The 26,406-nt window shown below is 46.5% G+C and overlaps 7 protein-coding genes across 7 annotated transcripts; 5 read left to right on the top strand and 2 right to left on the bottom strand.

Annotated features, from left to right (window-relative positions):
• Positions 1 to 3,122: 3,122 nt before the first annotated feature.
• AGABI2DRAFT_120918 (hypothetical protein) lies at positions 3,123 to 3,608 on the bottom strand (the record flags this gene model as incomplete). The annotated part of the gene is made up of 2 exons (XM_006464079.1): positions 3,123 to 3,336; positions 3,394 to 3,608. The coding sequence occupies 2 exons, from the start codon at positions 3,606 to 3,608 to the stop codon at positions 3,123 to 3,125; spliced, it is 429 nt and encodes a 142-aa protein (XP_006464142.1).
• Positions 3,609 to 4,483: 875 nt separating this feature from the next.
• Positions 4,484 to 11,661, top strand: AGABI2DRAFT_120917 (hypothetical protein; the record flags this gene model as incomplete). The annotated part of the gene is made up of 12 exons (XM_006464078.1): positions 4,484 to 4,609; positions 4,666 to 4,927; positions 6,711 to 7,091; positions 7,148 to 7,230; positions 7,283 to 7,828; positions 7,875 to 8,378; positions 8,431 to 9,778; positions 9,856 to 9,908; positions 9,957 to 10,012; positions 10,582 to 10,615; positions 10,664 to 11,320; positions 11,374 to 11,661. The coding sequence occupies 12 exons, from the start codon at positions 4,484 to 4,486 to the stop codon at positions 11,659 to 11,661; spliced, it is 4,338 nt and encodes a 1,445-aa protein (XP_006464141.1).
• An 851-nt stretch (positions 11,662 to 12,512) lies between these two features.
• On the top strand, positions 12,513 to 14,330 carry AGABI2DRAFT_145251 (hypothetical protein; the record flags this gene model as incomplete). The annotated part of the gene is made up of 1 exon (XM_006464077.1): positions 12,513 to 14,330. One exon carries the CDS (start codon positions 12,513 to 12,515, stop codon positions 14,328 to 14,330), a length of 1,818 nt encoding a protein of 605 aa, XP_006464140.1.
• A 1,669-nt stretch (positions 14,331 to 15,999) lies between these two features.
• AGABI2DRAFT_194706 (hypothetical protein) lies at positions 16,000 to 16,776 on the top strand (the record flags this gene model as incomplete). The annotated part of the gene is made up of 2 exons (XM_006464076.1): positions 16,000 to 16,328; positions 16,378 to 16,776. Coding segments are annotated over 2 exons (610 nt in total), but the record flags the coding sequence as incomplete, so codon positions are not given.
• A 3,229-nt stretch (positions 16,777 to 20,005) lies between these two features.
• On the top strand, positions 20,006 to 21,263 carry AGABI2DRAFT_120914 (hypothetical protein; the record flags this gene model as incomplete). Its single annotated transcript, XM_006464075.1, has 5 exons — positions 20,006 to 20,392; positions 20,450 to 20,537; positions 20,595 to 20,777; positions 20,834 to 20,991; positions 21,042 to 21,263. The coding sequence occupies 5 exons, from the start codon at positions 20,006 to 20,008 to the stop codon at positions 21,261 to 21,263; spliced, it is 1,038 nt and encodes a 345-aa protein (XP_006464138.1).
• Positions 21,264 to 22,670: 1,407 nt separating this feature from the next.
• Positions 22,671 to 23,926, top strand: AGABI2DRAFT_120913 (hypothetical protein; the record flags this gene model as incomplete). The annotated part of the gene is made up of 5 exons (XM_006464074.1): positions 22,671 to 23,054; positions 23,106 to 23,197; positions 23,263 to 23,426; positions 23,491 to 23,645; positions 23,696 to 23,926. 5 exons carry the CDS (start codon positions 22,671 to 22,673, stop codon positions 23,924 to 23,926), a joined length of 1,026 nt encoding a protein of 341 aa, XP_006464137.1.
• A 258-nt stretch (positions 23,927 to 24,184) lies between these two features.
• AGABI2DRAFT_209192 (hypothetical protein) lies at positions 24,185 to 25,484 on the bottom strand (the record flags this gene model as incomplete). The annotated part of the gene is made up of 4 exons (XM_006464073.1): positions 24,185 to 24,326; positions 24,402 to 24,809; positions 24,888 to 25,161; positions 25,226 to 25,484. The coding sequence occupies 4 exons, from the start codon at positions 25,482 to 25,484 to the stop codon at positions 24,185 to 24,187; spliced, it is 1,083 nt and encodes a 360-aa protein (XP_006464136.1).
• Positions 25,485 to 26,406: the final 922 nt, after the last annotated feature.

The following is a 26,406-nucleotide window of genomic DNA, read 5'->3' as shown; positions in this document are numbered from 1 at the left end:
TCGCGACAATTAGTTTGGGTCTCCCAACTCTTGACCGAGATTGGTTTCGAGATACAAACTCCAATGCTCTATGGAGACAATATGGGCAGTCTATTTTGGTCAACTTCTGAAGTTCAGGAGAAACGATCGAAGCACATTGACATTCGCTTCCATTATATCCGAGAGCTCTTAAAACAGAAGCAAATCAATCTTGATTGGATTGACGGATCAAAGAATCCTGCTGACGTTTTAACTAAAAACCTAGAAAAAGTGAAATTCTCTCTTTTCCGCTCTATGCTTAACTTAAAGCAACAATGAGTTCATTCAAGGAGGAGTGTTGAAATGAATACCTTGAGTCTTACACTCGGTATGACGTATGAATGACTCCTGTTTCAAATACATGCATTATACACATTATTACTGTGCCTCCATGCATTATCCTCTCGTAGACTACGCCCGCAGGGCACTATGATTTCATGAGTTCTTTTAGCTATACCCTAAACCCTATATCGTTGTAGTATATAAGAGCACTGTAGTCTACCGATAATTTTAAGTTCCCAATCGCTCTCAACTCTTAGCCTAACCAGCTACATTTACTCTCAAACACCGCTTCGCTCTACTATCAAGCTATCTCCAAATGTAAGTCGGTTTACCACTAAGCGTAGATTGTGCGCTGCTTTCGCAACACGGAGGTGCTCTACACTACTTTGATCCAGTTTTCCACATTCATCACCTTGAAGAAAAATGAGAATGTTCTTCCAGGACATCAGGTCCATGCGTAAATGGAAGTGTGGAAGAGTGATGATCCCGCGCTCGATGATTGACATGAACGGTGAAACCGTTAATCAATTATCGAACACAAGAGAAAACAGTATCCATTGTCTAATCCCACATCAAGAAACTCAGAGAAATGTAATTGATATTTCTTAGATTGCGAAATGTACCATATTTCTTGATTATGTGAAATGGAAGGTCTACACAACTCATACTATAACCCACGCAGGGACACAGTGACCAAATGTGACAATCAGGCATTTCCTGACGTTGCGCTACACCTAAAGTAGGTGGTCCCTGGGATTTCCACGGTTGTCAGAACCATACCTTACAGAGGAAATTGCTCGATTGCCAGCCCCTTGTATTATCCCATGGCCATATATACAATTTTCTCGGAGTGAACACGATAAAGGAGACCGACATTTGTGATTGACCGAATTATTTTGATTGATGACTACTAGATGGCCGAACGACTGATCGATATTTTCTTCCATATCTGCGCTCAGGTTTTGATTGATCGCAACAAAAACACTTCTTCTGATCATGATACATGATCGCAATACAATTCTTCCTGTAGCATGCTATGTCTATTATTGATTCGACTCCCCCGGGCCGAAATAACGAATCTTTATAAATGAAGAGAGTTTCTGTGGATGTCATTAGCAACTCCTCTGTTTCAATGGACACCAATCCCCCACTCCCGAGAGACCTACTTCTCGAAATGCAGCTTGAGCTTGTATCCAGTATGACTGTAGCTGGGACACTCTATGGCACCGCTTTTTCCCTTTACTGTCTATATCTGCACGCATCACTTCCTCACCTCCGTGACCATGACAGAAGAAGACAAGCACAGTTTATGATTACATTGTCCAGTATAATAATGCTCTGCGGACTCTATTATCTCGTAGCGAATGCGGCGACTATTCAAGATGCATATATCAAGCATGCCAATTTCCCTGGCGGTCCATTGCTATATTTGGAGTCAACTTTTATTACTCAGCCAGCAATAGGTGTGGGCTTTGTCTGCCAGTCCGTAGTCGATATATCAACAGCAGCAATCCAAGTACATTTTTTCTTTCCCCTCTGTTGGTATTCCAGCTGATTTAAATCGCTTTGCCCAGATCTGGCGCTTATGGGTTGTCTGGGGTGGCTCAAGACACTATGTCCGATTCGTTGTGGTACTATTTCCCTTGCTGTGTTTTTTAAGTTTCACAGGCAAGTCGATGAAATTGACTTGCCAACTCCCAAACTCAATGCTATGCCCTTCTAGCAATGCGAATCAGAACAACAGTTCTTGATATTACACTCACAAGTTCAGAGTATGACAGTCAAAATACGAAGCCTGGAATCGGGGAGTATACGCTTCAAACAACAATCGCAATCCTTCCCTCGATCCTGATAGCTGCATTTCTCATCTTTCAAAGTCAGCGTCAAAGAAAACTACTTGGTATGAAATTGATTGAGCATTCAAATAAGTTAGTGATGTTGATATGGTGTCCGCAGGAGAATCACAGCTTTCGACTCCGTATATGAGTATTGTTGCAATACTCGTCGAATCTTATGTCATGGAGTCTATCTGGACAATTCTCTTTGTAATAACTCTTGCTATTGGTCACCCGGCGTTACAATTCTTTGCAGATACTCTGCTCTATATCGAGGGGGCTACAGGGATTGACCGTTCTCTTGTACACCGAAATGGTCTATATGGTTTCAAGGATGCTATACCCATGATTTCCACGCATTATTGGTGTCAAATTGTAGCCAGACATTGAAAGTATATACGATATGAATTAAGACTAGTTCCATCCACCTAAAGGCTGGTGTGTGAGTCTTGCATGCATCGGGTGTCTTTTTCGGGGAAAACTGTTCAGTTGTACAGTGGCTATGCAATTGTGGGAATCTTACTATCCCGACACGTAATTATTAACAAAAAGTGTGACAGGTTTTGAGATCAGATCAAAATCACTATATTAATGGGAAACTTCTGGTTTTACGACAAAATGGCAGGTGCAAATCCTACTTTTGAATATTCAGGTATGTCAAATGGGTTATCCTTAAGCATGTCCTGCAATGCGGCAGGTAGCGCCTTGCTCTGTGGCCAAGAATTGACAATTAAGTTGCAGTGTATAGATGACCCATAGTGTACATGTGACCGATCAAACCCTGTACCTGAAATATGAGGGGCCCGCGGCGGGCTCAAATCCGCATCGAACCCACGTAGTCTGCGTTTTATTGAACGAGCCCTCGTTCGCTACGCGTATATGTTCGAACAGAAGGTGGAGAGAGTAGAGAGTAGATATACATAGTTTACCAATGATTCACAAACAATATATTGCCCTTATCCGACATAGAAAACATGTAGTTCGACGTCAAAATAAAACCGTAAGACACAAATATTCATCAACCTTTTTCTCTCCATCCAAAGACCGTTTTGTTATACCACCTTTGAAACTTGCCATCTCTTCAGGGTTTTCAGGAGCGTGGACGCCGCCGACATGTTTGAGAGCACAGTCAAACAACCGGATGGTTGCATGTAGTGAATCAGACGATGAACCGGGCGCTCCAGAGTGGTGAAAACTGCCTCTACGAGGTAGACGTTTTATTTCCTGAAAAGACCAGGAAAAAACAAAAGAAACTCACCTAATTTGGGCCCAGATCTGTCCAGAAACGCTGTTCCGAGCCGTATATTCCACTACCTCTTTCCAGACATCCTTCAATGCTCTCTTTACAGCGCGTTCCAGTATATCATTCATTTTGGTTTGTGGAAGGCGATATACGTCGATCGTTTGCTGGATCACGTCTGCACAAAGTAGGCCGGATGAATGAGGCTCGGATTGAGCGTCGCCAGTTGCCATGGTGAGCGAAGGTAGGTGGGTTGTTGGTGGCATGAGGATTATGATGATAGATTGGGAGGGTCAAGTTGTGGTCGAGGGGAAGAGGGACGGGGTTGGAGGAGTGAGTTAGGATTTAGTGATGTACAAACATTTACGCACCTTGAAAATTGTTGCTGCCCAAATAGCAGCGTACAAGTCACAAATAAACATGAACGTACAAGCATCAATTAGAAGTCAGCATGAATAACAACGCAGAGTGGAAGGATTTAGGGAACTGTTCAGTGGGGTGGGTTAGCGTAGGGTGGTTGAGCGAAAAAGGTATGTTTTTAGCCGGATATGTCGACAACTAAAAATAAAACAAAGAAATCAGATGGCACTTTAAAAAAAGAAACATAGGCCTGAATTTCGTTAACCCGCGTCGATTTTGGTCATCTGCGTCGTGTCCTCGTCGTCCCGCGTCCAGCTCCTCGTTATCCCTCGTCGTTTCCCATTGGACTGCGTCGAGCCCTCGTGATTCCATGTTCGATCCTCATTGAGTCCGCGTCAACCCGCATCGACCCGCGTCGAGCCCTCGTTGACTTTTCCTCGAGCCCGCGTGATTATTCAGTGGAATTGGCATGATCGTGAAGAGCCCCCAGGAACTCAATACCAAAAGAGGTCAAAGAATAAAATATAGATTTATGCTAAATTATTCACTTAGAAATTTTGACCAAAAATGTAGTCACGCACCACACAATCCTTTATCTCTTCTTCTCTGACTCATTCATCCTAGAGTATATCGTTTATTCACCCCCCTCCCCCCCCCATTCCCCATGGTAATTGTTCATTGCTAGCCACTTTTTCCTAGCCGTTTCCTTGTGCCTAATACTGTCTGTCATTGAAGGAATTTTTTCGAAATGTCGTCGACTTATTCCGATCTCGATCCCGGTCTGGAGAGACAATTGACAAGGGAGCCACACCGAAACCTATACTCAATTTGGTTCCGAATGGAGGAAATCTCATTCCTATATGGTCACCCTCCGGTACGAGGATATAATAATTATCTCCCGGGTCTCTCACTGACTGAGACATAGGCCAGATCATTGGCTATCAACAAGCGGCTACCAGTATTCCAACATCTCTTTCCCTCCAGTCCTTAGCACGGCCTCCCTCGAGCAACAACAACTCTGAAGCACCCAGGACCGTTGAAAACCGGCCCGCTAATATCGACCCAACCCATTCCCCTGTCGCTAGTGACTTTCCTATCGACCTCAAATGTCGTCCAACACCAACCACTTGGGATGGATGGCCTGATAACACTTGGGCTCGTGTTTACACCTGGGAAGAATATGTTATGACGGGTAAGCTCACGTCACAATGGGCCCATAAAACGAGTTCGTCGAGGAAAGGATTCCGAAATGCACCTAACCACGAAAACGGCCACCGCACAAAACGGGTATGTTGGGGGGTTTTTGCATGTTCCACTGATGGTTGTCATTATTTGGCTCGTCCTCACGTTGATATGAAGGTCATCGAGGAGCAGATAAAAACTCTTGTGTGTGGATTATGTCTCCGACCGATGGTATACTCGACTTGCACTGCATACGAGTGGTTAACTAGATACAGTGATGGTTGCCTCTACCAACATTTTGGCACACACAACCACCCGCGTCCTCCTATCAAGAGGGCCCTTCCTTGGGAACAAGATCGCTTCCACCAGCTGATCCTTGCCCACCCAGAGGCTACACTGGCCCAACTGAGAGTTGGTGTCTCCACGCTGTTACGGCCCGAAATGTTTCATGCGAGAAATGAACCTCGCTACGGTCGAATTTACTCGATTCACGAGTAGTGACACACTTATGACCCCTTCACTACTAGGAAATAACTTCGAGAATGGTCACTACCTAACTAGAAGCGCTGCAGAACAATACTTGACAGTAGCTACTAAGGTCACCTACAGGGAAAACTGTACTTGTAGGAAATATCACAGCCTTGGTAGTGAGTAGCGAACACACCATTCGCGTCAACCACTGTAGTGAACAAGTCTGAGCACTCGGGAATACAGAATGGTCAAGGGACTTAGTCGCTACGACGGTTTTCTTACGCATCCTATGTCGCGAAAGCTCCTCGATTACATAATATACCCAATCGAGTCTACCGACAAAAGTTCCCGCTTCCCCGACCATATGTCCCGAATAGTCCTTCGCGAAAGAAGGAAATAGAACAATCTCGAACCTAGCTCAATTGCCAATGATCTGTAAGCAGATAGAAGGTAGCTACCAATAAAAAGGGAAATATGAAATACGATGATGGCTAATGACTCGAGAATGAGTAAGCCGTAGCGAAAAGATATACATAAAGAGTTCAGGAGACTCGACGACATTACAAAGATAGGAAGAATGACTCGAAAGGCTTAGTAGCTACTATACAATAGATGAGTAAGATATGTAGCGACTTAGTAACGAGACTCGGTATGTTTAAAAATAGTGTAGCGGTAGTGTAGTATAAGTAGAGGACCCGTAGCGAGCACAAAGGCAAGGAATTGTTTTGCCCAAGCTCTACAGCTGTATTCGCTACTCAGTGAATTGTGATTGTGGTGTTATACGCTATCAGTTTCTTCGGGCGCAAAAGTCCAAAAGTGATATAAACTTGAATCTTATCTTGGAAATTGGGTAGTGAACACCTAAAAGGATTATTAGCGAGATCTCGAACTACAACCCGTTGGTAGTGTGTGATAACTTCGTGTTAGCTACTTGGACATCACAGCTTGTATCGTTTTGGTAATGTGTGCAAGTCGGTAGCCTTGTAGTTTGTCGGTGCAAATCGGTGCCTTCCTGCTAAGTCGGTATCGCAGTTTGTATCTACCCGCATTACTTGGTACGCGTCGTCTGCTTTAGCACAGCAGCGTAGTTGGACCTTCATCGCGAAACTTCTCTACGGTCGGAACTCCCTTTTCTCTAAGGAAAATACCTTTCTCAAAAAGCACATAAAACCAGAAAACACTTTATATATTTCTTTGAAAAACCCTTATAAAAATCTCTGTTCTTTTCTCGAAATTCTGACTTAATTCTCCCCACGAACACACAACTGAGAACAGTTTGTGCGTAGTGAACATATATATTTTATATATTTTCCCTCACGTAGATACTGTCGTCTCTACAACGCCATTCGGTCGAACCCCGCCCGTCTCAGACATTTCCGATGCCTATTTAAACAACGATCGCGTGGCCGTTCAACGCAACAACATCCTCCGCCAGTACAAGCAACCCAATGGAGGAGATGACTTCCTCCAACAACTCCAGCAGTTTCACGGCAAACGTCCTGATTTCATTCTCCATGAATCGTTCACTACTCTTCCGAAAACCGTCATAGTACTCCAGACGCCTTGGATGAGGGAGCAGAGTGTCCACGATGCTACCTTGGATGGTCCTTATAACGGCATTGTCACAGACGGAGCTCATGGATTCTGGAAAAGCAACAGTGCTGTTCTCCAAGTTTCTTCAGTATACTCCATGTCCATGGACGGTGGATTCCTGTCATCATGTCTTACATGGATGGACAAAGTGCTCAAGAGTTCAAAGTCCATTTTTTGAGTTTGTTTTGGGGGATCGTCAAGGTCGTTAAGTCGCGAGGTGGAGATGATTTTGACCCACACTTTGCCACGGTTAGTCAAGGATATTTCTGGGGAAACCAACCGAACTCACAGCCGTCTCCAGGTAATGGACTTCAGTCAAGCTCAGAGAGAAGGATTCATCCTCGCTTACATTGAACTCTACTCTACCCAGCCAGGTGAAGTTCGAGATGAGACGACACTTCGGAACACGGCAGAGGGTCTTCTCAAAGGTTGCACTGAACATTTTCGGCAAGCTGCCTCACATGTCGGAGTTAAACATGCAGTAGTTGATCCCTCAAAGCAGGACGACTTCGTGAACCGCGTCATTCGCCTCTCCAAGGTCTCCGCATATGAAGATTACGAGAAAATAGCCCGAGGGTTGATCAATGAATTTCCCCGCGCAACCAAGTTTCTGGCCTGGTGGCTAAGGCCGTCCAGAGCTAAAATGATCATGGAGTCTCAGCGCGCGATGGAAGACGATTTGTGGAACTTATTACCTGATACCACCAATGCTCAAGAGGCGGCACACTGGGCGACTTATCGTGCGGCTGGCACTAATCATTCTCTACTCTCCGGGTTAGAGGCACTCCATGCTGTCGTGGAAGCTTTCGAAAGGGGGGACGTTGGAGCTAAACGCAAGTACTTCAATGTCTGCCAGACACAAACTGACGTTACTTCAATTGACAGGGGGTCAGAAAACCCATTACGGAAATGATAAGCGCGAGAAACGGATGGCTGACGAACACGGTCGTAGCCACCCAAATCGTGATCCTTTATCCAATCGTGGTAGGACATATGTGAACGATGGGAGAGCTCCCGATACCATGGCCAAACTAGTAGGCAAAAAACCCCTCCATAAGCAGCGCAAGGAGGCCGCGCTCACTCTGAACGAAACATTTGGATCTATATATTTTTCATGGAAGGTGAATTCCTGCTGGCTTGACGTCAGTTTAGTTCTCCTTGACAATGCCCTTTCTCGTGGAGGGTTGGAGTTCAGCGAGAGGTGTTGCATTGGGCTCCCAGACGAAGGTGGTCTTGGAAATATTCTGGGCACCATGCAACGAATACGATCACTCAAATCCTCTGACGAGCAAGAATCACCTCTCAGCCTTGCTCTGGATATGCAGCGAGATCTAGTTCGAGACGCCTTGTTCGAAGAAAATATCATACAAGACACTAAATCGCCTGACATGGTTTTTGTGAGTCCCCAGGTTGATCTATGATGGCCTCCCCGCTCACTCCATTGGTCAGGGTTGGTTAAGCTCCTTCCTCCGCCAGTTCAACGCACACCAAGGGTTGGACGTTGAAGTGCACGCCATTCCATATTTCCTGCCCCTTTATTGCGAGATCCACAAATGCACTGGTTGCGAAAACACAGGGGGTCGACACTGTGAGATAACCCATCGTCTTCAAGCGCTTTTTACGATACAACTGGGAGCACCTGAACATGCAAAATTCAAAGGGCGTTTGGCTCAGTGGTTCCGGGCCTTTTTAAAACTTGATGAAACTTCGAACCTTCCCTGTTGGAGAAAGTTAGACGGTGTAGGGCTTCTGTGTTCAGGAACACGTACCGACTATCGACGCTACATCATTTCACTTCCGGTGATACTGGTCATTGAATTCGTGCAAGACGACGTGTATAAACCCATTGAGTGGTATATCCCAACCACTTTACACCCTGCGCAGAAACCCCTCCGTGAGGCTCACAATCTGACGTATGAACTGGTGGGTGTTAGCCTCGTTACCAGTGAACTATCTGGCAATCACTTCACGGCGCGATACTACAATCCCGAGGACAAATCAGTCTACGTATACGATGATATGCATAGTGACGGTCGAGCCCAGCGCATGCGCGACGGTTCCTTGAAGGGACATGTTGCGGGATTCCCCCTTAAGGTACCCTACAAGCATGCTGTCCATCATGCGGTCTATCACCTGAAGGGAGGGTTGGACGCTCAACGAGCCTTTTACGAGGTCCGCTTAGCCAAACTCAAGAAAGCCTTCAGTATATCTGTGGATACTCCTAGCCCATCTAATGTTTCCACTTCGGTGTATACGGGAAAGTTGAGCCGATTGTCCCCCGATTGTCGTACGTGGATCAAGAGTGTCAAGAATCGAAACAACTATGATGAATACGTAGACCCCACTTGGGCGAGCAAACCAGTCGAATTACGGGCGATTACTCCATTCAGTCCAGAGTCAGAGGATCCCATAGAGGTATCGGATACCTCTCAAACTAAAGTTGCCAACATCAACGACCTTTACCAACGTGTTCAGACGCCCAATTCCGAGGATGACGAAGACCTTCCTTCTGTAACCGCTATTCTGTCTACCCCGCGTACCCCGCGTCCCTTCCCCCGCTTGACCCCGTCCCCAACACTGCCACCAGGGGATAATACAGCTCCGGCCACAGAAGGGGGGGATGCCGACACCGAAAACGACAACGACTCATTGATGTCGATAATGGATAGCGAGAGCGATCAAGGGAGTATTACGAATGCAAACTCCGACCCCCTCAAGCTCAATTGTCGCTGTGGTGTAATGGGCCTCTACATGGAAATTGAAGCAATATCGCCACCTGAGGGCGACATGCTCCAGTGTGCGTCGTGCAGGCGTCTAAGCCATCTGGCATGTCAACCTGATGGGCTTCACGTACCTGAAAGGTGGAAATGTCAGTTCTGTTCCAAGCTAGTTCATCCGCGGCCAAAAAAGGATGTAACTCACCGTTGGTAGGTCATTCAGTAATCGCCTTAGCCAGTAGGCTCAATAATTTGTAGGATGCTGACCAATGTGTGGCTGGTGAACTCGCTACCTCCTCATCAATTGAGGCCAGGTATAGGAGCCCTTTGCAAATTGGGTGACTTCTATTACCCCGTTCGGTTGCTCAGGCATAACTCTTTCACCCACTGCTGGGACGTACAGTGGTGGCGGGGTTGCCGTTTCTTTCCAGGAGGGCCTAACCGGGTTCCAGATGATGTAACTACAGAGCCAGAGGACAATATCAGAGACGCCCTTTGGGGCCAGCCTATGGCTCGACGTGATGTACGAGTAGGGCCCACCAGGGGTAACCCTAGGGTAGATCACAGGCTACCCTTACCCTTACCCCAAATTACCCTACCCTTCACCAAGGGTAGAGGGTTACCCTTGGAAATTAAATCAGGTCATGTGATGAAAGGGTACACTTGCACCATCAGATGATATATGTTACACATCAGTTCTTGCCTAATTCACACTAATTCACACTAAACCAATGTTGAAAGCGAATGGTTCATAGGGCTCTGGCACAGTTACTTACCCTTAAATTTGACAGGGTAACCCTTCAAAACAGAGAGGGTAGAGGCAAGGGTAGCCAATAGCCTACCCTTACCCTTACCCCTGGTCCTACCCTCAATGATACCCTAGGGTTGAACCTACCCTTGGTGGGCCCTATGTACGAGTGAGTAACGGCGATTTTCATCGGGACATACATTCACCGTCTTGCTAGTTGGGCGTTTGGACTTCAGCGAGTACGCTCGAGGAAGACACGTTGGACCAACTCACCGACGTCAACTACGTGGATTACACCCCCGATATACACCAAGTTTTGAACCCCGAATTAACAACCTTGCGGCTTCTGCTTGAGTCACCAGATTCAATGCCTGTTTCCGGTATCCCAATCCTCCAGCGTACTCGAGGCATCAAGGAGAACAGTTTTGCGTACTCGGTAAAGGACGCCGTTAGGGGGGCGATACCATTGCGAGAACAAGCAGGCATCACAAATTGGTTACACTTGCATCTGGGCGCGGATGCAAGTCAACAGAGCCAATGGCAGACTGGACCCGCCATGTGCCACGCTTGTACTCTTTGGATTGCGCATAAGTTGCAAAGGGGCGGCTGGCAAAAACCTGAAGGGAAGGATTGGATCCAGGAAGCATGGAGGATCCAAACGTGCACCATTCGCATGGTCCGTAATGACATCAACAAATTTTGTATCAGCCGGCTTGAACGTTTGATGTTCGAGTACTCGAACCACGCTGGGAAAGCAGGTGATTTCCTGTGGGGCTTGAATTACGGTGATCTTCAGGATCAGTGGAATCCTTACAAGCTCGTACCCGCTCATTGGATTGTCAGAGATCATAAAGTCGACGATCTTAACCAAGTCGTAGGTGAATTCAGATTCAAGGGGAGAACGTTTTGACACATATACATGGGTAGATTGGTTGGGACTATATCAAGGTGCTACCGAAAGCTGAACCATCCGATACTACTCCGGGGCAGATATCGACCCTCAACGAGCAACAAACCGATATTGGGGAGCTCACTGAGGTTCCAATGAGCCGTAAACGCAAGAGATCCCCAGAACCCGTTGTGCCTGGCAGAGAGAACACACGTGGACGTCCACGAGGACGTGGAGGTTCCACAAAAGCACGAGGACAACGTGGGCGAAAAGGAGGGCGACGTGGTAGGGGAAAATTTGAGCCGAAATTAGCACCTGGTAATTAAAAGCATCAGCCCTGTACGCATGCACCCAACATTATACCAAATTTACCTATCAGAGTGAACGATCTTGAGTAACCATTCACAGAGGAAGGCAGACTTTGATAGAGACATAGGTGATACGCGTCATACAGTCAACAACGTCATCACTGTGGGACCCGACTACAACACTTGTTGGCTATTGCACCACATCCAACGATTCACGGAGTAGGAAACCATTCATGTAGCACAACTACGATGCCAGTCATGTAGGACAAGGACAACTCTAGTGAAGCCTAGTAGTCAGGGAACCAAACGACTCTAGAGAAACCTAGTAGTCGAGTAAAAAACCAAGAAAACAAACGAAAAAACGTCAGTCAGATTCCAGGATTCACGTCCGAGTGGAAACAAAAGAGGAGGAGTGGGGTGCGCGACTCTAGAGAAACCTAGTAGTCGATGTACACGGGGATGGGGAAGAGAGGGAGTCATCACGGTGTATGAATCACCTCACATGACTTATTAAACGTAAAAGAAGCCAACGAAGCGCTTGTACCGGCTACCCAATAATAGCCCTCACATCAAATTTGTTCCTCCTCCTACCACCAACCAAGACCTGCAGATTGGCTGGTGAGAATTTCCACCCGAAATGCATTGATAGATATTACATTGAGCCTTTAATCTTTTCCAGACGTATATTTCCTAACTCTGAGCACTGGGACGTCACAGCTCCAGCTCCCACACGACTACTGGGCTTCATCCAGAGTCAAATCTCTCCCTCGACTACTGGGTTTCATCCAGAGTCTTTCGTATTTTCCGCCTCCTGGGTCACATCTCGACGTCCCACGTCTAGAGTTCCTTTCTTTTGCACCACCTGAAGAATGCCTCCATATTCGTCGTTGGAATGGGCCTTCAAGGAACCGGAGGGCATGACTACCATCATAAATGGTGACGTCTACTTTTCGCCTAACTCAAGGAGGCCTTTGACAACTATACCGGCTCTGCCACAGCCATGGAAGTTCATTGAGAAAGTATCGACGGCCGCCGAATTTCAGGAGCCGCGTTGGTGGACTTGTGGAACTGAGTGGCTAGGATTTGTGCCTAGACAACCAGTGCCCTATACTGGTGTATGGTTTGGTCCGTTAGCTATCATACCGAACAAACTCCTGTGCGAGAACAAAGTGGAGTACGGATTGCCGCCGTTTTACAGTGACAAGTGGTTGGAGATCGACTACATGTTATGGGAAACTTGCGAGATCCTTCGTGATTCGTACAAATTGCAATACGCCCTTCCATTCCCCCCTCGCCGCTGGCTTTATCACAAAAAATTCCCGACTTGGACTTCCGCTATGGACTACATTACTAAGAGCAGGGACTGGTATGCAATGTGGATTGGCCTATTGTACTGGTCGACCAGAAAAATACCGAATGGTCCAGCTTTTGCTGAAGGAAAGGAGCCCCCAGAGTGGTTCTCAACTGTGGTCCGCAAGAGATCCAACAAAGTTAACGGCACATATGTGGATGCCATTCGTACTTCTCAACTTCTGCAAAACTGGTGGCAGATCGATCGTGTTGGCTTATTTTTACACCATCCCGACGAGGCACCCGGCCAACTGACTGCCCAATGGTTTGTGGACCACAACGTGCCTGTGTGGTATCGTTGGGGAGAGCGAGAAGATCGTTCGGCAAAGCTCGGAGGGTTCCCACTCATTACGCCGCCTACCGAACACCTTCAAAACCTTTCGACATGGATTCCCTCTTCTCCTTCACCATTTCCGTCGTACCAACCACAATCATCATTTGGCACATACAGTGAAGATGTACCATTCGAAGTCTACCCCATGTCTCCGCAAATACCTTCGGTAGAAATCATTCCTACGAATGCTTCAACCCCTCCTTCAACATGCCCCCGTACGCCTTCCCCCCCAACTGCGAACCCCACTGATGCGAGTCCTGGTAAGCCACGTATATGGATTAACAAACATGGCTTTCCGGTGTCGGACTATGGTTCAGGACGGTCAGTATGGGAACCTTTCTTCCAAAAACAGGAGGAAAGACACAAGAAGAAGCTCGAGAAGGAGAGTGCGAAAGCTAAACAAGCTCGCTTATCTCGTATGAGGCAGCCACCCAGGACTTCATGCCCTGTCTATGTCTGGGATTGGAATGATGACGAGCCTCCCGTGTTCGTAAGAACGCGTGTAAGGAACGATGAACAAGAAGATACTCTAAACTCCCATAGCGACAAGCAGATGAAGTACAATGCTTTCGACAACGAGTGGGACTGTTGCCGAGAGTGGGGAGAAGACCCTGATGAAGATGACGTCGCGGAATTAACAATTCTCCCCGACGTACAAACCAACATGACCGCCGATGAACTCAAGGACCAACGCCTAGGGAAAGAGGTCGGTCGGTTGCTTTACGAGTATTATGGGTGGGTAGTGCCGCTGCCACTACCACTTCCTCAACCACACGTTACCCGGCTCGCCGAAGAAAAGAGAAGGTCTCTAAAAGCTGTCCTCGGACTTGAATACAATATTTTGGATAGCGACTTCTTCCAAACACCTCTTGCGAAAGCTGCGATGGCCTATATTCAACTTCTGGCGGCCAAAGACGTGGTCCACCCAGCGGGTGAAGTATGGGATTTGTCAGAGGAAAACCGTTTAAACCTTGTCTACTCCCACTCCCGGAACAGTATTTGAACGATAAAACGAGGGGAGGGAACCTGGTACATGTTCGAGGATTTGAGCAATTGTAGAACGGTACCGTGGAACATTGCGGTCCCAACTGCTGCGAGTGCTCTGATGGTATGTCGCCTCAAGGAAAGGCTAGATGAAGCCACCCATGATAGACTCGATGAATCAGCCATTGTGCGTGAATTGGTGTTGGAAGGTGTACGTTTCCACACTGTGCGGCGTCGTGTAGAATTGGGTGAAGCTGATCCCATCAGCAAAATATCAACCTTGTGACACGCGTGCCACCACATCAATCACACGCTTCACAGCGTTACAAATCTTTGTGATTGGACAAACATATCTACGTATTTTCACAACGCCAATTGGTGCCGCACAAGTGATTTTGTACCGGTATCCTCATTCACAGCATGAATCACAACAAGTTACATCCCCCATCACGAACCATCACATCAATATTTTTACACATTGGCTCCCCATACACAGCGTAATAAGCAGAAAAATGTAAATTTAACTCGAGTTTTTAATATACATCACAAAGAAATACACTAATACTACCGCTACTCGACCTAGTCATCCATCCAAGCCCTGCCATCCACCAGGAAAGGCTCCAGCTCCGATTCTCTCGAATTGTGAAAGCACTCGCCTTATAACCCAGACCCATTGCACTTCTTTATTCAAAATTCTGAGATCATGTTGCTTCGGTTAGCGGAGATGTCGGATACATGAGCCAATGAAAACTCACTACACCTGGTCCGGATACTAGCCAGTGGGTTCTTCATCAGCCGTCAACGTGTATAAAACATGAATTTGGCTGCGCTTCTGTTAGAAAATCGAGCTGGATTTGAATCATGAACCACTTACCGGAGCAATGTTGAGCGTGATGTGCTTATCATGGCACCCGTAACAGCTGCTTTACTTCATTTGATGTGGAGTACGAGCTGTTGTTGACCCGCGATGGCCAATCGTCGCTCATGTTCGTGAGGAAGGGGAAAGGGGGATGGAAGAAGGAGTCAGACATCTTTCTCGCCTCCTGTTTCTCCTGATTCAACAAAGTCCCGGGATCACCTGACACAAACGCGTGCCGCGTCGCGTTTGCCTACATGTCACAAAAGTGTCACGTCATATTGAATGATGCGGAAGTCACCGGCAACCAACGTCGGAGCAGGCTCCTACCCAGCTCGCTCACAAGTTGTCGCACGTTTGGCAAATAGGGCCAAACACCTCGTTAAGAGGTGTGCTTACTTGATGGACATGTTGTTCTGACATAATCTTGTCCTGTTTTGGAACACGCTGTAAGCGAGCTGGGAGGAGCCTGACGTCGGAGCAGCACGGAAGCTGGACTTAGTCTATTTTCTGCCAGTGTACCACCGTCCTTGGACTTCCGTCGCCATAGCCAACGCCACCCACTCGACTCTCATTCTCAGAATCTCGTGGAGCCGATTTTATTAATCCTCCCCCACATCTAAGTAGCCTCCATAAAACGAATAGTATTTAGTATTCTTGTGATTCAGTGTGATTTTAGGTGCAGATCGGCTCTTGTGTGAACGGGCAATGAAAAATATCTCGAGCCGTGATCATGGCTGTGAGGTGCCCCTTCTTTGGTGATTGGGTGTGATGGCACCGGGATCACGCGCGTCACACACATCACACGGCATCACTCCTTTGCGGTTTTGCTGATGCCTGAAGAGCCTACGTGCACTTACGTACCCATGAGATTCTCAGACCACGTATTCACAAAACAAGACCAAGAGTTCTACCACCACCAGTGTCGCCAAATTATGTCGTCGCCAAGAGCGCGTGCCGCTTTGATGCGGGGAGGCTTTGCACGCCGTGTTGCTCTTCAATTCATGAATTCTTCGGAGGCTTTGCGAGGACCATGTGGAACGTACCACGACCCTCACTTTATGTTTGTGGCAAAAGATGTCAACGGATCAGAGTATGTGGACGACGAACTCTCTGATAAAGAATACGATCTGTTGTGTGGTTTATATCTCCAATTTACTGGTAAGTGAAAACAATATGTAATATACAGCTCAATGTAACATTGTGGTAGGTGATCACTTACATGTAGCCAAAGTGTCCTGGTTTCCGCAATGCTGGGTGTTCGAGGGCTCAGGGATGGATCTGGGTCGTTGGACAAAGCATGCAGAACGGTTTTGGGAAAAGCGTACAGATGCCATTCTCAACGACGAAATAAACAACAATCTCCGCGTTCCTCTGAATGTCACGCAATGGAGATCAAAGCTTAGAGGTTTGGGAGATGCGAGACGAGCATGGTCGAAAGAGGAAAAGTGGTCGAAAGATTTTTTAGCGGAGCGCATTGGGAGTATCTAGCTTACGAGAGGTCGTGTCTGTATATTCGTTTTTCCGTTCTTTTGGGGCTTTCTCATTATACGATCACTATACACTACTGTGGCTCCTTACGAATGAATATAGCTTTGTAGTTTCGTGCATTACTGGATTTGTTGGCGTGAGTTTAAGGTAGGACTCCTGACACTACCCTCCCGCTCCTTCCCGCGTTCACACCTCCCGTCCCGCTCAAAATCATCGTAGTTCCCGCGTGGACGTCCAACCCTGCCCGCGTCAACCACGCATCCATCCCGCGGGGGGACCGCAAAAATCCCGAGCCCGCGTGAGGGTTACTCACATTTGCTGTAGCCCATATCGAGGTAAGCGGTCGTCGTGATATCATGATACCCCAATTTTGATTGCTAACCTCTATCTCTATCAAGATCATCGCTTATCTCCTTGTGCTATATCGAGTTGCCAACGGAAGGGCGTATGGATCACAAAGAGTGCAAGAGCTACAAAGCGGACGGAACAATCTAAGTTCCCTCCATTGGAACCATACAACTACGGAATCGGGTGTCATCACGACTCGGAGTGGGGCCGACATGAATATCCATCCAGCTGGAAATAAATCGGAACCAGATATCTTGCAGGTACAAGTGTCAACGGCCTAGGTGAATTAGATATATACTATTGGCCCAAAGAGATAGATCGTTTTCATTCGTATATGTGGTATTGTCTGGGTGTATCATATGTAGATGCGTATCTTTAATCCTTGGCTTGTGTTATGCTCTTTGCTTGTGCTGTTGATCTATTACCGATGGCGGACGCCAGATACACTGATACTTCCACCGCTCCGGCACATACATGAACCGCCGTGTTCTCGCCCATAACAAGGTAGTCGTGTATTTTGGGCCCTGAAAAAATTCCCCTATGATGTCGGTGTGAGAACAAGGGACACGATTCGGATCGAAATCGCGGAGTAACCTTCTCTCACTGTACAGGGGAAGTAGTTGTAACGGACATAGAACCTGGTTTAAATGCGGGGAAGCTTGGCACCAATCTCCAAACACATGGCCAACACGCCGAGTTCATTGAGAGTATACTTTACAGTTCCAAAGGAATAGGCCAATTTGAATCAACATCTGATTCGACCCAACCCTGTAATCCACTATTACAACTTATTACAATGCCCATACAAACTTTCACATCGAATTCTTTACAGGTTCCGAAAGGAAAAAACATACCTCAGGGTTTCTGCGAGTTGGTTCAGAGTACCAAGCCGTCGGGGTCTTCGAGATTTCCCTTAGCGGTGCGGGTGCACCTGTGGAGTTCCCGTTGTCCCGGTGGTGCGGTTGGCGACGACGAGGGTGGCACCCCGGTAGTTAGGGCAAACAGATTTAAGGGAGAGGCACGAGGTAGGGGATGGGGCAGAAAAAATCTTTTTCTTACGAGATCTTCACGTTCTCATCAGATGAGGAGGAGATTTTGACGGGTGTCCTCAAGAAGACAAATAATCCTGATTTGATGAAAATCCGTCTGTGTATTCGTGGAGAGTGTAATTCGGTAGACAATGAAGAACGAGGAGGAGAGTCGTTAGTGGGAGAAGGGCTATGATGAAGAATAGTGGGAGAACGTACCAACGCCTCTAGCACGATTCCATCCATCCCCAGCCTTTATCTAAAGCAATAGTACCCTGAACCTTCATCATCATGGTGTCCTTCAAAACCCCCGCCAACTCTCTCATTAACTCATTTATCTCCATTTTTAACATAATCATTGCCTCTATCTGGTGAAGCGGGTCCTGTAGTCAGAGCGGATGCATACCATACGAAGTTCTCATTCACAAAGGGAGAGGTGTGCATGCAGGACAGGCCACTGAATCGCTGTCGTCAGAGTAAGCGACCTTGAAGTTGGCAGTAGGAACTTTGTAAGAGGTTGAGCCAATGATGGCGGCAATGTCGAAAGATATGCGGGTGCGGAAGGACGAGGAACACCAACGAGCTCGCAGACTTGGGTCGGTGACGGACTATGACCTGCAGATATGTGATTCTTGCATCCGCACACTTCACACTCCCAAATCTCTCCATCATCGTTCGCAAAGTGCCAGGTACGATAAGAGAAGCACCGCTCATGTTCCTAGTCTTACTGGCGTGTAGAGCAACCTTGGGTGACGGAGTGCATAAGCCCTCGTAATACTCCGTCCGAAAAATATGAGCCAGATCTAAAGAAAAAGACAATTTTAGGATTCTTCACGTCGATATAAAACAGTTGTGTAGATAGCACCCGATTGATGAGGTGGAGATTTCTGGAGAAATTTGAAAAGCGCACGCGCCCATGGCTCGTCCGTGTAGAGCAGCGCGTTAACGAGTATTGTGCTGTCGACAGGCAACGTGTATTGCCGCAGGGCCATGCTCACCGGTCTCGCTGTCACGGAAAGAACTTTGCGGTACACGTTGTTTGTCCCTATTGATTATACACATCGGCAATCTCGTAGTGACCCTGCTGCTTGCAAACTGACACTACCACGCAGGTTTGAGGCCTTTGAGGTCTCAAATCGAATTCCCTCCTATGGAAGGTGTAAGTCTATACCAATGCTACTAGAACCGCACAACATGGAAGAGGAGAATGCAAGTCTAATACAGTTTGCCATTCCCTTGATCCCCGGGCCTTCGCTGGTTGTGAATGCGGTGCGCATCTCGAACATCTTCTCCATTGAGTTGTAAAACACTTCATAGGTACCATACTTGGCATCATACTGCCTTCGAGATTTCTCTTTCTAGATAACCTCTTGCGCTCGTTCCAGTTCCTATCCTGAAGATTCAAGCTGAAGATGTGCTTGGACTGAGGTGTTTTATGGGGACAAAAATGAAGGCGTTGTTAGTTGGGATCTACTTAAGAGCCCAACCTGTGTCTCTCCCTTAAGTGCAACCGGCGATTGAAAGTTTCTGTATCGGCAGAATGCCAGCAATCAAATTTAAGGTTGAAAGTTGGAGTACTTATTATTAGAGTATCGTTATCATCAGGGATCGCTGGCAGTAGTTCGGTCATAATCAGTTGTTCGATCACACCCATTTTTCTGAGCACGCCTCCTCTCAATTCTGTTGGGAGTGAACGCGGCAAAAGAGACCGTCACTCACGACTGACCGAATTGCTGATCATGGCTAATTTCTGATCCCCCGATAGCAACGCTATTTCCTCTCCACACCCCGAATCAAAATTCGATTGACTGTGCTCACTGAACACAGCATCTGATAATGATCACAACGAGCTTCTCCCGGTGTCGTGTTACATCTATTATTACTTACTTTCGAGTCCCCGAGCCAACGAATCTTTGTAGATAAATAGAAGCATCTCTACGGATGCTATCTGAAGCAACGCTCTACTTTTCGATGGGCTCAAATCCTCCACTCCAGGGAGGATCACTTCTCGCCACTCAACTCGAACTCGTTAGCACTACAACGACGGGTGGGACACTCTACGGCATTGCCTTCTGCCTCTACTGTTTATATCTCCATGCATCACTTCCTCGCCTCCGGGAGCATGACCGAAGACGACAAGCGCAATTCATGATGTCGTATTCTTCGATTATCATGCTCTGTGGATTGTGCAATCTCATATTGAATACGTGGATTAATCAAGACGCATATATCAAGCATGCCAACTTCCCCGGGGGTCCACTTGCATATCAAAAGACTACTTATCTCACCCAGCCAGCCGGCATAGCCGTGGTTCTTGTCTGCGTATTAGTAATTGATATATTAACGGCAGCTATACAGGTGCATTTTTGTCCCTCCTCCTTTCGTATTCCAGCTTGTTCAAACCACGTTACTCAGATATGGCGCTTATGGGTTATCTGGAGTGGCACCAGATACGGCCGATTCGTTGCTATACTACCCTCACTTTGTTTAGCCGTCTTCACTGGTGAGTACCGCTTCAGGTCTCTTGCCGGTTCCCTGACTCATTTTTTTTCCATTGTAGCATTGCGTATCAAGACAATATATTTCAATCTAACACTCACACGTGCGAATGGAAATCTATTCCGGCAGGAGGCTAGATCGCAAAATGCGTCATATGCACTTCAGGCAACAATCACAATCCTTTCCACAGTCTTGATAGCTGGATTTCTCATTGTTCAGCGTTGGCGCCAGAAAAAATTACTTGGTATGAAAGAAGTTTGACATTCAAAATGCTTTGGTTATATTGATAGATATCTATAGGAAAATCACAGGTGCTCTCAACTCCATATCTGAGCGTCATTGCTATGCTTGTCGAATCTTACGCTATGGACTCGATATGGGCTATTATTATTGGAGTGCTTAACTCTCTTAATCACCCAGCGATACAATTCTTTGGCAATACTCAGCCCTACATCGAGGTAAACGTTATACCATCCACCCTAAAATGTCTTTGCTAAATGTTATCAAGATTATCGCTTACCTTCTGGTGTTGTATCGGGTTGCCAACGGAAGGGCATACGGATCACAAAGAGCGCATGAGCCCCAAAGCGAACGCAACAATATTAGTTCCCTCCATTGGAACCATACCACTACTACGGAATCGGATGATATCACGAGTGGGACCGACATACATCCTACTGGAAATAAATCGGAACCAGATATCTCACAGGTACAAGGTTCGCCGGCCTAGCTGAATTTGATACATACCATCTCGTTGTAATGGCTTAAAAGATAGATACATGGCTTCTGGGCATGATAATGTACTATAGTACGCGTAATTTTCCTTTGCCTGTAATTATGTTCCTTATTTTGTTTTCAATTTACGGGTGGCCAGTGCCATATGTGTATGAACCGTGCATGAATACAAAACGCCATAAAGGCCGGATGAAACAAGAACTCCCAACGTACGGTATGACCTCAAAGTCCTTTCTGCTGGAATCGCTGCCCTCAATGGTCCATGGCGTGTAGCCTTCACCAACGATGTACGCAGCTCTTCATTATCTCCCGGGTTCTCCCAAGCACACGATGAAGAAAAAATCCCTCGCTGGCGCGTCGGGGTGCGATTGAAAATCAGGATTTAGGCCACCAACGTAACCAGAGCAAGTGATTGAAAAAGTTGATAATATATCATAGCCTATCCAAAGCGTACGATGTGAATTCTCCTGCAGCGATCCAGACTCGTCCCACGTCACTCGCTGGGGTCATTGAATGGCACCTCGCGCGCCGGGGGGGACAGATTGGGAGCGATTTAACTGTTCGGAGTGGCTTCTCTACTTTGTTCGATCCATCAGCTAGTCATCCCAACAGTTGAAGTTGTCCCAATAGTCGAATAGCAGCTGTGTGGTCATGGGAAGGTAAGGATCAGCAGTGATAACGTTATATGATGGGGCCATGGCGGTGCAAACACGGATCAACTTGAACCATCCATCTATTGGGCATTTGAGTACTCGTTCAAGTCCGACACAGACACAGGGACTTCATGTCCCTGGTATCTCGCATCTTTGACCGCGGTACCTTTGACAACAGTGCGTTCCAAAAAGATAGAGAGAATCGGCGCTTTTTACAGGTGATGTAAATGTCATTTCTTATTCTCTTGGAAGCCCGGTATAACAATTCTAACGTGGAGATAGATCGAATTCATAAAGACTGAAGGGGCCTCGACGTTACCTCAACTAAGCTTCTGTCACTCACTAGCGCAAGAACAATACAACCATATCAGACGGGCGCGGGGCAGGGCTCAGAATTGCCTAGCCTCACTCCCTCGTCCACGTCGACTTGGCAGGTTTCAAGTTTCAACCAGTCAAAAGTAAATGATGGCAGCAGCAATACGCCAGATGTATATCAACATGTCTCTCGATCAATTTGTACCACTGTGGCGGCGATTTCAATTCGAGCACCGGTTAGAATCATGCTTCCATATCTACAATTGAATTTTGAGTAACCATCAGCTAGATAACATTTTGTCAGGTACATGGTCGCAGTCGCCAAGGTATTTGCTTAATCTGACACGACATCTATATCCATTCTCGAGTCCCCGAATCAATGAATCGCTACAAATAGGTCGAGAATCTCTTTGCGGACGTATTACCATTTGCCCATGGACAGAAATCCTCCGCTCCAAGGAATACTACTCCTGCTCAACCAACTGGAGCTCGTGAGCGGTACGACTGTAGCAGGGACATTCTACGGCATCGCCTTCTCTCTCTACTGTCTATATCTCCATGCATCGATTCCTCGCCTCCGCGAGCATGACCGAAGACGACAAACACAATTCATGATGACATTTTCCTCCATGATCATGCTCTGCGGACTGTACTATCTCGTATCGAATGCTTGGGTTATTCAAGATGCATATATCAAGCATGCCAACTTCCCCGGCGGTCCATTCATATATGAAACCACGACATACAATACACAGCCGGTGATAGCTGTAGGCCTTGTCTGTGTATCTATCATTGATATATCAACAGCGGCTATCCAGGTGCTTTCCTTTCCCACTCTTCTTCTGACAATTCCAGCTTATTTTACATAGATTTGGCGGTTATGGGTTATTTGGAGTAGCATCAAATATGGACGATTCGTAGTCATAATACCCTTGCTTTGTTTTTTCGGTTTCGTTGGCAAGTAGCTCAAAGCTCTCTTGTCGACTCCCAAACTCAATCCTTTGCCACTTTAGCATTACGCATCAGAACCATAGTTCTTGATCTTACACTCCCTATTCAAAACTTGGCCAATCAAGATACGAAGGCACACACCGCAGAGTCTGCACTTCAAGCCACAATCACCATCCTTCCCACCATTCTGATAGCTGGATTTCTCATCTTTCAGAGTTGGCGTCAGAGAAAACTACTTGGTATGAAAACTTTGGTATTCAAAATACTTTTTTTTTGGTTATATTGATAAATATCTTTTCTTAGGAAAATCGCAGTTGTCAGCTCCGTATATGAATGTAGTCGCTATTCTTGTCGAGTCATATACTCTGGAGTCTACATGGGGTATCATCATTGCGGCACTCAACTCTCACGAACAACCAGTAACACAATTCTTTGGCAATACCCAATCTTACATCGAGGTAAAAAATCCCACCACTCAATAATTTGATGGCTAAAAAATATTATCCAGATTATCGCTTATCTTCTGGTATTATATCGAGTTGCGAGCGGAAGAGCGTATGAATCACAAAGAGCGCATGAACCTCAAAACACACACAACAATTTAAGTTCCCTTCATTGGAACCATACCGCTACGACAGAGTCGTCGGATGTCATCACTAGTGGGACCGACATGAACATTCGTCCGACCGAAAAGAAATCGGAACCAGATATCATACAAATACAAGGTTCACCGGCCTAGAATATGTTTGTCTGGGTCGCTTTGGGTTTTTTGATAGATTTTCGTATGTGGCATGTATGTATGCGTATTTTTCTCGTTCGCCTGTAATTGTATTCCTTGTTAATCACAATGCACGTGAAACTCGTATTTAGAATGCGAGTAAAGAACAGCACCAGCATGGTTGTGAAAAAATATGCCATCTTAAACGATATCGAACTCGACCCAAACCATACTATCTACTCCACTCCATACTAAACCCAACTCAAAACTATATCCAAATTATCGTACAATCCTCGAAACCTTAGCCCTCGATTTCGCCACCTCCACCACCGGCAACATCGCCTCCTTCCACGCCCCAAACCCCCCAATAACATCCGTCGCATTCAGCAATCCCAATTTCTGCAACGACACCGCCGCCAAACTATAACAACATAAAAAAAAAAATCAAAAAATCAACACACATCCAAAAACTCTTTACCAATAATACCTCACATACCTCGAAGTAACACCCTCCTGATCAAACACAATAACCCTCAAATCATACCTATCCACAATATCCAACCTCACCTCCGACCTCGGATCCAACTTCCACTCCAAACAATTCCTCTCCACAACCACCGACCCCTCAACCCCCCCAAACTCCTCTCTCTCCCCCTTACATCTTATATCCACCAAAACCGTCGGAACATCCATCAAATGACTTTTCATCTCTTTATACGCCTGTCTTGGTGTTATCCGTTGTAATCGAGCTTGCGCTTCTGCTAATCGGATTTTAATCGATTTCGAATTTTTGGGAGGGGTATTGGGATCGAGTGGGATTCGAGATGCGGAAGTTAATATGAAATAAAGGATATCTGAATCGAAAGACGAGACATGTAATTCTTTAATTCGGGCTATCCATTCCCTTTCCGTCTTCGTCGCCATTCCTAAATTCGTCGAATGATGATGACCATCCAAATAATTTTGATCCGAAGATGAAAACGTATATGAAGATGATGCAATTCGTCCAATGAATTTGGAATAGGAAAGTTGGATGGCACGTTCGGTGAGGTGATGAGAGGAAGATGTGATATATAATATACCCGGGATTGGACTTGGTGGTGTTCCTCCGAAAGTTGTGGCGATGGTGATGATGAAAAGGTAGGGTGTAGATGTGAGTAAGAATGATGAAGCTAAATTGGCTGCTACCATATGAACGAAAGGTATATCATCTGGTGAAGAAGCCGACGACGCATCCGCTATACCAATTTGAACTCCTGAAAAAAAAATCAAATTAATCGAGTTAAATCTATAACTATCAGAAAAAAAAAAAAAACGAACCATCAACGAGTTTCGATTTCGATATTACTCTCAAAGCCATTTCCTGTGCAACCTGATTCCTAACCAAATCCAAAGTCCTCTTCGGAGAAGGATTACCAGGTAAAAGAAGAGCCTTTGCAGGAGGGGTCGATAAACCCCTCGCAGTACTCCTAGTCGAAGACCCTCCCGCATCTGATCCATTTCCATTTCCAGCAACAAAAGGTTGATCCTCAACTAGATTGTTTCTCCGAAACGCTGGTGATTGCAATTTCAAATTCATGGGTAAAGACGATGTTCCCGTTCCAGAACTTTCAGGTAAACTCAAGTCACCTTCAAGACGTGGTGGACGAACACGTTTTGGTCTTTTTCTTGGTGAAAGTGGAGATGATGGTGGTGAGATGTGAGTTTCATGGTGCATAGGATTGAGACCCATTTCAGCAAGATCGGCAGTGAGAGAGGGAATTTCAGGAGATTCTTCTTCTGGTGGTATCGATCGTCGTGGTGATGCGTTTATTGATGGTACAGATACTCTCGCACCCTCAACGTCAATCTTGTGTTCTTGTAGTTTTGGAGGTTCTTGTATGCTTTTTCCAAGCAAGTGACGTACTCGATGAAGACGTGGTTTTGAGGGCGGTGGGGACGGAAGACCTGAATCTGCGTGTATATTTGGGGTTGCCGGTGTATCCCCGCGAGACTGGTTCCCACTGGCAGTCGCAGGTGACGATGGGAGGGAGGAAGGGTAATAATATTGGTGTGCAAGACCACGATGTTCACCTGCAGTTGTAGGAGATGATGAATGTGCCGCAATCGCATTGAACTCGGAGGGACCATCGTATCGTGAAGGACGAGTGAGACCGCCAACTGGAAGTTTTGAAGGTTCTCGTGGAGATTTTAGGGGTGAATGGGGGTCGTATGGCGTATAGTCAGGTAATAGAGGCGTAGGTTGAACAATCTGTATCTGAGGGGTAGTAAAAGACGACCCATCGCCATCGTTCTCTTGTCCAGACATATGCCGAGCCCCCTCATTCTCATCCAAAGTCTGACCTCCCAGATTATCCTCCGAGAGAATAGGCTCCAACTGAAATTTAAACACCTTCATATCCTCCTTCAACCTTTCGTCCATCTCTGTCCGTTTCTGGTAAAAGGAGGGTGTAGCAGCAGTAGAGGTAACGGAACCACGAGAGGGTGGGAGAGAGTCGAAT

This window comes from Agaricus bisporus (genome assembly GCF_000300575.1).
Source record: "Agaricus bisporus var. bisporus H97 unplaced genomic scaffold AGABI2scaffold_9, whole genome shotgun sequence".
Lineage (NCBI taxonomy): Eukaryota > Fungi > Basidiomycota > Agaricomycetes > Agaricales > Agaricaceae > Agaricus > Agaricus bisporus.
This window is presented reverse-complemented; position numbering and strand designations above follow the sequence as displayed.